Consider the following 12,120-nt stretch of genomic DNA (forward strand, 5'->3'; position numbering starts at 1 on the left):
ATATTATTTGCTTTAACAAAATCTTTGTTAGCAAACAATAGCACTTAATAAAGTTTAACAGATTTATGCCCTAAATTGTATCCATAACAAAGTTTCTCAAAATATGAAAAAGCCTCTCACATTTCTTGAAGAGCTGGGTGCTTGCTTGTTAGCTTTTTATTTGTGCTCTTAACGTTGCCTAGTTAAAGAAAATGCTGAAGCTGACAAACTGGATACATTATTATACCTCAAATTCTAAGTAATCCAAGTTAGGACTATAGCAAAACTGGACAAGAAATTCAAAGGCTAGTAGATTGGTTCTATTGCGAAAACAAACTTAATTAACTGTTATAACACCAACAGCTCTGTGCTGATAATTACATAACCAACTCTCCACATTTTCAATCACCTGTATATTGCTAAAGCCTGGTCTTTAGTATTGCTGGTACTACTGCTCAGAAAACAGTTTGTAACTGCTTACAAATAATGCCTCTTGATTTTATGAAAATAAGTTTATAACTTAATGCAAAAATTAAATGGCGTTAACTGCCTCTAAGTCATTCCACGATATTTAGAAAATGCTGGCAGTTCTGTTCTATTAGCATAGCAGTGTTGTGCATTGATACTGAGAATAGAATATATTACAGACAAATATTAATCTATCTTGCTGTAAAAGGAAAAGAAAAAATAAATCGGGGTGTTTTAAATCCAAAATAATAACAGGAAGTATAAGCCAAAGTTCTGACAGACAGAAAAGAGGAGAGAAAAAATTTATTAGAAAATATCAGGAAGGAGTAGATCACTGAACCACTTCTTGTGGCAATAACAGACTCACTTTTTCTGAACATGTAAGTATTAGTTGACTATTATAATGAAGCAAACTAAGCAAAAATCAACATAAGCAAAAATCATGCAAGAAGGTTTTTCCCACTACAAAACCTCCAACGCAATGATAAAAAGAGACATCCTATGCAAAAGAACAGCTTCTAGCAGGACACAAATAACTGAAAAATAAAAAATGCTTGGAATCAGTGGCCATGAAATGTTGCCTAGGTCACCAATTTAAACTAACAATTGCAAATTACTATTGAAAATTACAGAAAATGTATTAAACAAACAGAAGGTAATAAAAATACAATACTAAATTTCAGAAACAGTAAGCCATACATTAATCTTTATTAGTTACTTTGAGATTTGCAGGGCTTAAACATTGAACTTAAAAGGTATATGTCTAGGAAACAATGTTGTTGGGGAAAAAAAAGGAGGTTCCTAAGTTTATATAGGCTTTGCTTATACAAGTGCAGCAGCCAAGTTTTCAATAAGCTGGAAGTCAATGTTAGAATAGAACAGTCAGCCAGTCTGGAAAAAAGATCAAGTAGTCATTCTAGTGTCTAAATAAAGCCTAAAAGTCTGTATTTTTGTATGTTTGTAACGCATATACCTATGAATATCCTTTTTAAAAAACTGATAAAGTCTATCCCAGACATATTCAGTTTCTCTTTAGAATTATCCCACATGAGACCATTATCAGGTCCAAGTAATTTTCAGTTGTTCTGACAGAAATAAAAAGCACCACCAATTTTGAAACATACGTTTCCTTTTCTTTCATTTCCACAACATGTTTATGGGGTGCCCAAGTGTGTTATCTAGGGGAACTTAAAACTAGACATGCCTGAACAGATCACATGTCTGTTGCAATTGCATATGTTTCCATAGATCTTATCATGCCAGTGAATCGTAGAATCACAGAACAAAATCATAGAATGGTTTAGATTGGAAGGGCCCTTAAAGTCCATCTAGTTCCACTGACCCTGCCATAGGCAGCAATACCTTCTACTTGATCAGGTTGCTCAAAACCTCAATCAGCCTGGCCCTGAACACATTCAGGGAGCGGGCTTCCAAAACTTTACTGGGCAACCTGCTCCAGTGTCTCCCCACCCTCACCATAAAGAATTTCTTCCTAATATCTAATCTAAATCTACTCTCTTTCAGTTTAAAACTGTTACCCCTCACCCTATCATTGCACTCCCTGAGAAAGAGTCTCTCCACATCTTTCTTACTGGAAGACTGCAATAAGGTTTCCCCGGAGCCTTCTCTTCTCTAGGCTAAACAATCCCAACTCTCTCAGCCTGTCTTCATAGGAGAGGTGCTCCAGCCCCCTGATCATCTTCATGGCTGGACCCACTCAAGCAGATCCACGTCTTTCTTTTCCTGGGGACCCCAGAGTGGAACACAGTACTCCAGGTGGGGTCTCATGAGAGCCAAGTAGAGGGGGAGAATCACCTCCCTTGACTTGCTGTTCACACTTCTTTTGATGCAGCCCAGGTTGGTTGGCTTTCTGGGCTGCCAGCACACATTGCCGGCTCATATTCAGTTTTTCATCCATCAATACCCCGAATTCCTTCTCCACAGGGGTGCTCTCAATCCATTTATTGCCCAGCCTCTATCTGTGTTTGGGATTGCCCCAACCCAGGTGCAGGACCTTACATTTGGCCTTGTTGAACTTCATGAAGTTCACATGCACCCACCTTTCTGGCCTGTCAGGGTCCCTCTGGATGTCATTCCTTCCTTCTAGAGTATGAACCACATCACACAGCTTGGTGTCATCCACAAACTTGCTGAGGGTGCACTCAATCCCACTGTCCACATCCCTGACAAAGATGTTAAATCATACTGGTCCCCATACAACCTTTGAGGCATACCACTCATCACTCGTGTCCCCCTGGGCATTGAGCCATTGACTGCAACTCTTTGAGTGTGACCATCCAACCAACTCCTTATCCACTGATATCCTGGTCCATGCATCAAATCCATGTCTCTCCCTTTTAGAGACAAGAATGTTGTGTGGGACAGTATCAAATCTTTTGCACAGTATTATCAATAAAGCTGAATTCCAGCGAAATGTTCTTTATCTAATGCCCTGATTTATCAGGCTTACAGATCAAAGCAAACAGTTTTTGCATCCACTTTTATAAGGATGCTTAGGAAGATTCAGACCTTTACAACTTTCTTCAAGTATTTTTCCAGAATACCCTAGGAAAGATACATATGAGAAGACAATTGCTATTCTAACAAATAAAAGTGATTTTTAATTTCTTCTCTCGACTATTTTCTGAATTTAAGACTTCATATCAATATTAGATTCCTATCTCAGGCAAGCCAAGGTATTTGCATTTGTATTATACACTGGTGGATAGACAGATACAGAGTTTTATCTGTTTATATGCAGTATCACACAAATTTTAGTCAAATAACTAAGAATTAAGAAAGAAATCTTTTTCTTAAACAGATTCTTGTCAAGAAATTGCCATATTTACCAAGCTAATAGCTCCTTACTAAAGTACAGGAAACTGAAGACAAAAAAGTGTTAATCATTTTTAGAGAAGATTACAATAAAAGTATGACTTGAAACATTACGTGACAGCCAGAAAGGTACCTTCCTAAATGCATACAATAATCTGTAGTGTACCTCAAGGAAAAATTCTTACATATACTGGAAATTCAAAAATTCTGTGCATCTTCTTTCTCTCCTTCATTTCAGACTCAAGTTGGGGTTACCATCTACCTACCTTTCTTGTTCATATGGCCATGTTATTGCCCAGTTTCGCTGCTTTCTACTCCACAACAATGTTGAATTCCTCCCTTCATTTCAACGGATTAGCCACATTAATTTTCAGTTTCTTAACACTCTCTGACTTTACTCACAACATCTTGCATAGCTTGTTTGAAAATATCCTCCCTTTTACTTGGTCTCAAATACCAATGTCAGTGTTGTTGGCCCCAATTTTAAATCAGTCTGTAGCAAATTGAGTTCCTCTATTGGCTATCCCCAAACACTGCTTCTTCTCTCCTAATCTATTCTTATCACGTACATTCCCTCTATATCGCTGTTATCCACCATGCTACCTCGCAATCCTTTATTTTGAGATTTCAGTTGGATCTTCCTCAAATCAAAGAGTTTTAGAACTTAAAAATATCAAACACAAAGGAAAAATACATAGAAAGACACCATTAATACTCCAGGATTGAACTGTTGGTCACAATTAGAAAGTGGAAACAAAGAATTTATTGCCCAAAGTACTCCATCTTAAGCCTATACCTTAATCTTTAAGAGGATTTAAAGGCCTTGAACTCATTAGAGGTATCATTTAAACTTGCAGCTGAAGTCTTCCAGACAGTTAAACTTTATTATTACAGAATCTTAGATTTTTAAAGTGATTGAAAGGGCCATCTATTCCAGACCTAATACATGTCTTGGCTTGTGCTGTCACTACCATCCTTGCATTAATTAATGCAAAGCTGTCCTGAAAGTTCAGAAGCAGTGATTGCCTGATAGTCAACAACTTTGCTAATACTGTTGGAACATTTCAGCCTGCTAAATTTTTGAGACAAAACTGTCAGAAAAATCCCAAAATAGGAAAGCTCAGCAACAGGAATAATGTATTTTGTTGCTTTTATTGCTGAGCATCAAGAACTTAAGAAATTTCCACAGTAGTCTTAGAAAAGCATATATGAATTTCAATGTATTTATGTAAAAAGTACTCTTTACTTTCTGCGGGTTTTTTTACTTCACACAATATTTTGTTTGTAGAACATGTAGAATTAAAATACAGACCTTGAAGATCCAAGATCTGTTCCTTTTTCTGGTGTTGACTAATTACATAGCTTTGTTTAAATTCCTAGTGTCTATGGAGATGGACTTTCCCATCTATAAAAATAACAATATCTCAAAAATATGCTGAACTAATAATATTGTAGCATTGTAGATATTGTAGTCTTAAAACACATTAAGTGCGTTAAGGAAAATGTCCTGGAGTTCTGCTTCGACCTTTAATGATGATAACTCCTATTGCATATCCGGCATCCAGGCTCTGCTTTCATGTGCTGAACAGCCTATTTTTCTTGTTAAAAGCTGAGGCAAAATATGCCTTCATTTTGAGGATTATACCTAGATTATCTTTTTACGCTTCCTGTCAATCACAAGTATACGAAAGACTAGATTTTCTTGGTTTAGCCTGTCATAGCCAAGCCACAAGGAGCAAGACAGTAGCTTTCCAGATACAACTGGAAATAGCACGGTTAATTTTTCCCCTGTAATCATAACACAATTGAATGGAAAGGGGGAAAAAAGTTGTAACTGAGCTTCCTTTCTTACTACTTTGTTCACACCACATCTCTGCCTCTGATTCCTAATACTATTAATTCCTTTGGAAAGTTTCCTCATACACCAACAAATGCTATGTCTATTCTACTGTATTCTCTTCTGGTCTTCTAGCCAGCCCAATGCACTCCATGTCCACCCCAGCTCATCACAGTCCCTCATGTTCACTTTGCTCATGATAGAAGCTGCAGCACTCTGCAAATTCTTAAGAGAAAGATGTGACCTTAAACAGTTTTTACTACTTTTGGTAAAGGACAAGGGTTTTAATGTCTCAGGGAGCAAAGGAGAAAAGGAAAATAAGAGGGAATCTGCTATTTTAAATAGGTAATAGTTCAGTAACTAAACCACACAACCAGCACATGGAAGATAAGATCATGAATCCCTGTAAGCATGTAACCTGTTAATACAGCCTTGTCATTGCTATTAACAGGCCACAAGCTTTGTATTGAATTTACAGTGCCTCAGCACAGGGGTTTGACAAGCCTTCTCTGTCTGAAGACTTGTTGACCAGCTTGTAGAGCTTTGTTTTACTTGGTTTAGCTGCGACAGCAACTTTTTTAATTGATCAGGCCTCTGTGACTAATTTGGTTTACTTTTATCTTTGTATGGTACTAGTAGAACCCACAGCTATAACAGATTCACAAATGGTCAGTTAAAGAAATGCAGACTGCAGCAGGAGAAAACTGGTTTTAGGAGCAATAAAAAGAATACAGAAATAATATCTAACATATGTAAAGGGCACCACATGTAGAAAATTTGGAGCTGTAAGCCAATGAAAAAAGACAGAGGTGTAAAGCATGTTACTAAACATATAAAAATTATCCCAGGCAGATCCTAGATTGAAGAAGAAACTAACATCATCATCATATTCCTCCCAAAAAAGGATGTCAGAAGGCTACAGTGTTATTCTCACCAGCAGTCCAAAGCTACATCTGCATGCATCAAATCTGGGACAGAACCCTCATGGGCCTTCATGATTAGATAAATACACGTAAGTGTCACCAGATATTCATATAATTTTTTACCACTCCTTTTTATGTTTAAGTGCATGATGCTTGTTCTTAAATATATCTTTTCTAAATTGCCTTAGAATGTTAATAATAAATTCCACTCAGGTTTTCATTGTGTGATTTACAATGCTAGAATCTGAGCTGAATTAATCTTATGTTCATCTAATTGTATCTATGCAATTCTACAAAGCAAGGAATTATGAAAATTACTTGCAATTAGGTGTATTTATGTAGAATCATAGAATCATTTAGGTTGGAAAAGACCTTTAAGATCAAGTCCAGCTGTCAACCTAGCACTGCCAAGTCCACCACTAAACCATGTTCCTAAGCACCACGTCTACAGGTCTTTTAAGTACCTCCAGGGATGGTGACTCCACCACTTCTCTGAGCAGCCTGTTCCAATGCTTGACAACCCTTTCAGTGAACAAATTTGTCCTAATAGCCAATCTAAACCTCCCCTGGCACAACTTGAGGCCATTTCCTCTTGTCTTATCCCTTGTTACTTGGCAGAAGAGATTGACATCCACCTCACTACAACCTCCTTTCAGGTAGTTGTGGAGAGTAATAAGGTCTCCCCTCAGCCTCCTTTTCTCCAGGCTAAACAACCCCAGTTCCCTCAGCCACTCCTCATAAAGCTTGTGCTCTTTACCCTTCACCAGCTTTGCTGCCCTTCTTTGGATGTGCTCTAGTACCTCAAACGTCTTTCTTGTAGTGAGGGGCCCAAAACTGAACACAGTATTTGAGATGTGGCCTCATCAGTGCTGAGTACAGCGGGACAGAAGCAGTATTTTGGTGTCCATTATACAGTAGCACATCACAAAACATAACTGCTTCACTAAAATCTCACCTTAATTTGATGTACAATATTACTATTATAAAAGTAGAAAAATAAAATTAAAAGTATATAAGAACTGCTAGTATAAAATCATTTACCTTTAGGTCTATAGCCAGACTGACAGCATGCATAGCATTCACAAGTATCAAACCATTGTGCAGAAACTGTTCAGGAGTTCTCGGATTAGTATACATCCTTACAAAGTGAGTAGCAATCTAGAGAAGACAGAGAAATCAAACTCATTATCTTCCATTAAGCAAAATTACTATGATTGTATTTTCACTCTTTCAGCAATCCATAAGATCTAAATTTTGAGCTAAAATTCCCTATTAAGAACATACCCAGAGAAAAGAAAAATTAAGAATTAAAAAATCACTCTATAGTTGCTAAACATTGGGGGTTTTTTTCTTTTTAAAAATCACATAAGCCAACAGTTCCAAAGGAAAATAAGGCCTGAATAAACCCACTTACATTAATAAACTGTATAAAACGCACATAATATTAAGAAAAGTCCTTACCAAATATGGACAATAAGCTGCCAGCTGTGCTGCCAGTACCAGACCATCCAGAAGATCTCTGTCAAAATTTACTATCCATCTCTTTGGTGGTACTTCACCTGATTTAAAAACAGAGCAAGGTGAATTAGACTCTTCACCCCTGAGATGGCGAATTTTATTCTAGATAGGTATGATGACTATTTGAAATGACGGACTAGAGGAAAGAACAGAAAAAGGAAACATCTGTTCACATGTAGAATTTCCCAGGCATAATTCTTTTCCAGAGCGATTGCTTGAAAACATGAAGAATCTCACCTAGAATATTGTAACTATTATTCACACACCCTGGTACAGCATGTAATAGTATTCACCACAATGGAAGGGAAAGCAGGTAAACTAAACTTAACCTCACAGATTAGGAACCTAAACATGTAAATTGTTTTTATTTTTATATGCCTAACATTCATAGGGCTACTGAAACCCATGAAAATACGCATGAATCCTTTAAAGTTGCAATGTTTAAGCACGTAAGAAGAAAAAGGTTATTAATTTTCTTTAAGGTCATATTAATTTATTTGGCACAAATGCAATATAAATGAAAGCTAACAGCTCAATTCCTGCAGCATAGATCACTACTACTACAACTGTGTTATAAATGCCTATGCCTCACAAGGTTTTTTATATTTCTAATGTTTTTATGTAAAATAAAACTGATTATTAAGAAAGTAAATATTGTTTGTTTATTTATTAGTATTTCTTATTTGAAACATTCCATATCTTAAATATTTAACACAGCATTTGAACAACAGACTTTTCTTCTTAAGTGTCGTAATAAACCAAAGGAAGAATATTTTCAAATAGATCATTTGAAAACTCTCAACCTGAGATATTCTTTAAAAAAAGTTACTGACATAACAATAACTAAATGTCTTAAATCACTTCTATACCCAATTACCACTACTTTGCACTCCAGATAATATGCACTTTGTGAAGCATGAACACATAGAAGCTGATCGTTTTTTAAGGAGAGCAATCTGGTCACAAATATGCAAGTTCTGAGTCATGCCTTCTCTGTTGTGTTATTTGCAGTTCCTTTCAATTTCTATTGCAAAAATACCTATTGCTTAATTTTCTTTGTTTTCGTTACTGTCTCAGGTCCAAGCTCCCGAATTTAGGGAACACTTTGGACTTCAGCCACTGGCAAGGTTTTCAGATAGACTGGGATCATGCTTTCTCATATAAGAAAAATCATATAGGTTTTACTTCACTATACATCCAGACACCATATTGTTTACCAAGTTTAAATCTTCCTAGATTGAAAAAAACCCAATGATATGGTACAGAATATGAGATTATTAAAAATCTCCTATATATTATGAACATATAAACATCTTAACATTATAATATGAAGAAATGATCTTTTCTTTCAAAAATGTTGCCATTAAAAGATTTTAAAAAATTGTAACACTGAACTGTTATGATAATAATGTAACAATGTTCAGAACAGTCCACTATCTTCATTAGAAAAAGAACAATTTGGAGACATCAGTACTTTACATGGAAATAATTTAAAAGAACAGAAGCATAAAATGTTTCATCAGGTTACACATTTCAGACCTTTATTTCATGTCTGTCCTTATTAAGATCTTCATTCTGCAAGACCAAACACATGAAAGCAGGGGCACAAATTGTGTATATTTTAAAGGTTTCTATCTTTACAAGAGGAATACTATAAACTAAATGAAAGTTCAAGAAAGAGTAAAGGATAGATTATCTATGCATTTGGAATACAATGGTCTCATTTAGTGGTCAAGAATGCTGAATCTTTTGCTCTCACAAATTAGATGACACTATGCTATAGATGTAACACTTCAATGAATGTTACTAAGGGTTTTAAAATTGAGACAGTATTTCTGGGTATATTATATACCCTATTAACAACAACTATCAAAACCACACTGACTAAGAAAGAAAGTAGGCTGTTGTATATTGTAAATTAAATTTCTTAAGGTAATCTTATTCACTCCTATGTACCTTTAGATGTCAGCCAGGCTTATGTAACCAGCCAAGTTATTGTCCAAAAGCCAGGTCATAAATCCAAAAAACATCCAAACTGGAAAAAGAAATCCTGATCTTAAACAGAAACAGTGGTAACCACTCCATGTAGTGGAGTGGTTATAAGTGGCTATGAATCTTCAAAATGGTTTTCTTTTACTAGCATTTCTTTTACTTGAGTCTATTCCTCCTCAATTGCCTTTACCTACCTACTTTTGTTTGATATTAAGTGCGATTGCAAGATTGTAATTAGTGACAGGGAAAAAGTAGCTAGAAATGCTGCTGCTAATGTCACATCATAATTTATCAACATCAGCTCAAGTAACTTCAACTGGTTCCCAAAGAAGTACATTTAAATCAAATTTGCAAACAAGTAGCTAGTATCAGCTACAGGTATAAATTTGGTTGTGGAACTCCTCATTTATATCAAAGACATTAGTTGTAAGTTTATAAAATTGTTCTAAGGTGCTGTAAACATTATTCTTCAGACTAAATTTAAGAGATAAACTATTCAAAAACCAAATCACAGAATCACAGAATCACTAGGTTGGAAAGGACCTTCAAGATCATCAAGTCCAACCATTAATCCAGCGCCACCATGTCCCCTAGACCATGTCCTGAAGCGCCACATCCACACGTTTTTTGAACACTTCCAGAGATGGCGACTCCACCACCTCCCTGGGCAGCCTGTTCCAATGCCTGACCACCCTCTCAGTGAAGAAATTTTTTCTAATATCCAAAATCTGTCTTTCATGATTCTTTTGTTCATTTACAAAATACAGATGCCTCAGCACCTGAAATACTTAAATGTCTATCACTTCACATCAACTATTTGAAGATACTTAAGCATATTCATAGAGGTCTAGAAAGAAAGAATAGGGGCAGATGCTGTACAAGCTTATCAACAAAGGCATGTAAATTCGTGAGCTTAACTTTGTGACATTGATAACGATTTTAGTTTGCCACTTCTTCAGTGTGGTGATGTTTAGTCCAAAATCCCTTATTTTTTCCTATTTATGTTGTAAAGTGACTTCAAACATTATTACAAATGAAAGAAAAGATCAGCAGGTCAATGAGTTTGAAAGCTGATGGCTGCTGCTGCCCACACCTCTACCTGCAATGCTCTGCCTCTTCACACTATTCAGTCTCTTCCCACCATTCTCTGTTTATACATCTAATTACATTCAACACGACGGCTTTCACAACAGTAAGATCTTGGATCTGAACAGGTATAACCTTAGCCAACATCTTCCCCTTCTCTCCCCGCCAAAACCTATTCACCATATCAGAAGATAGATGGAAATCTTACTATAAATGAATCATCATATAAAATATACTAATATATTAGCATATATATTAATTATATTAATAATTACATTGTTTCTTAAACAGTCTCTTTTCTTCTGGAAGGCCCTTAAGTGTTATTTTGTTCCATTTTCATTATTAAAATATAAGATTTAATAGCTTAAATAAAATAACTGGCTTAAAAAGAGAGACAAACTCTCCCTTCCCTTTTAGAGAAAACAGCAAGTTTCTTCTAGAACATTAAAAAAAGTTATTTCAAATTACTATCTAAAAAATTTCCCTTTCTGAAGAAAGTTTTAATTCAATTTAGACTTAAAATTATGCTTTTTATTGTTTTTGTTTCATTAATATGAACAGAAACAAAACTAAATCAATTACACACTATTCAAAATATTCATTAAATGTACGTTCCTTTAAAAAAATCAAGAAACAGTATTTAAAAGAGGATTAGAATGAAAATTTCATTTTCTGTAACCTTTCAAATAAAAATTAAAACATTCATTTGTAAATTCATAAAGAAAACATTTCTCTGTGTCAGAATTTTTTTTTTTCCTATTAACTGAAACAATTTTTTTCCAAGAAAAAAAATTAAAGTTTAAGGGTCCTTGATAATTCTGGAAGGCAAAGTACCAAATGTGAAGTCTGACTGGATATGTAACATCTTCTTGTTACCTATGTCATGAACAGAACACAGCAAATATGGGCTTCAACATCTAAATTGGGACAACATCTAAATTCAGACCGACATTTTACAAATGTCTACAGTAGGAGACATTATTTTCATCCCAACTCCTTGGTAAATTGCTTGCGGTTATCTCAAAAATATCTAATGCAGTCACTGCAAAAACAATTACTTTATAAACAGCAAAATATACTTTTAAAAGCTTATTTTCTTCCTAAAAAGTTAGTCTTTCTAATATAAATCCATCATATTATTGATCATAGGTGGGACCTATAAAATTCAATAATGTTTCTTTTTTTTTTATTATTAATAGAACTCAGCCTCACTCTCAGCACATAGTTTTCCTATTTTTAATAAATTGCCATTTCCACTTTTTTATTTTTAACTTCTCAAGATTAACAAAAACTGCTTTCATTTTAAATTACATCCAATATTGAACTGTTCTTCTTATTAATCATCTAGATTGATTTGCTCAGCCTTTGCTTTGATCAAAAAGTAAACTTTATTGTTAATCCTCTTTTTACTTTAAATCTTACTTTAAGTGTACCATTTAGGCCTCTGGTAGGAATATTACTTAAGCGCACTTGAGCAATACC

At 35.1% G+C, this 12,120-nt stretch overlaps 1 protein-coding gene across 1 annotated transcript in view; it reads right to left on the reverse strand.

The window, feature by feature from the left end:
- Positions 1-7,083: 7,083 nt before the first annotated feature.
- The window catches only part of CHDC2 (calponin homology domain containing 2), a gene marked incomplete at its 3' end in the record, with an annotated part of 46,849 nt that continues 41,812 nt past the window's right edge, over positions 7,084-12,120 (reverse strand). The window contains exons 12-13 of the mRNA XM_010287574.1: positions 7,504-7,601; positions 7,084-7,200 (exon numbers count right to left, since the gene is read on the reverse strand). Of these exons, the coding sequence (XP_010285876.1) occupies positions 7,084-7,200; positions 7,504-7,601 (215 nt within the window). The remainder of the gene's footprint in view (positions 7,201-7,503; positions 7,602-12,120) is intronic.

This window comes from Phaethon lepturus, unplaced genomic scaffold (assembly GCF_000687285.1).
Source record: "Phaethon lepturus isolate BGI_N335 unplaced genomic scaffold, ASM68728v1 scaffold325, whole genome shotgun sequence".
Lineage (NCBI taxonomy): Eukaryota > Metazoa > Chordata > Aves > Phaethontiformes > Phaethontidae > Phaethon > Phaethon lepturus.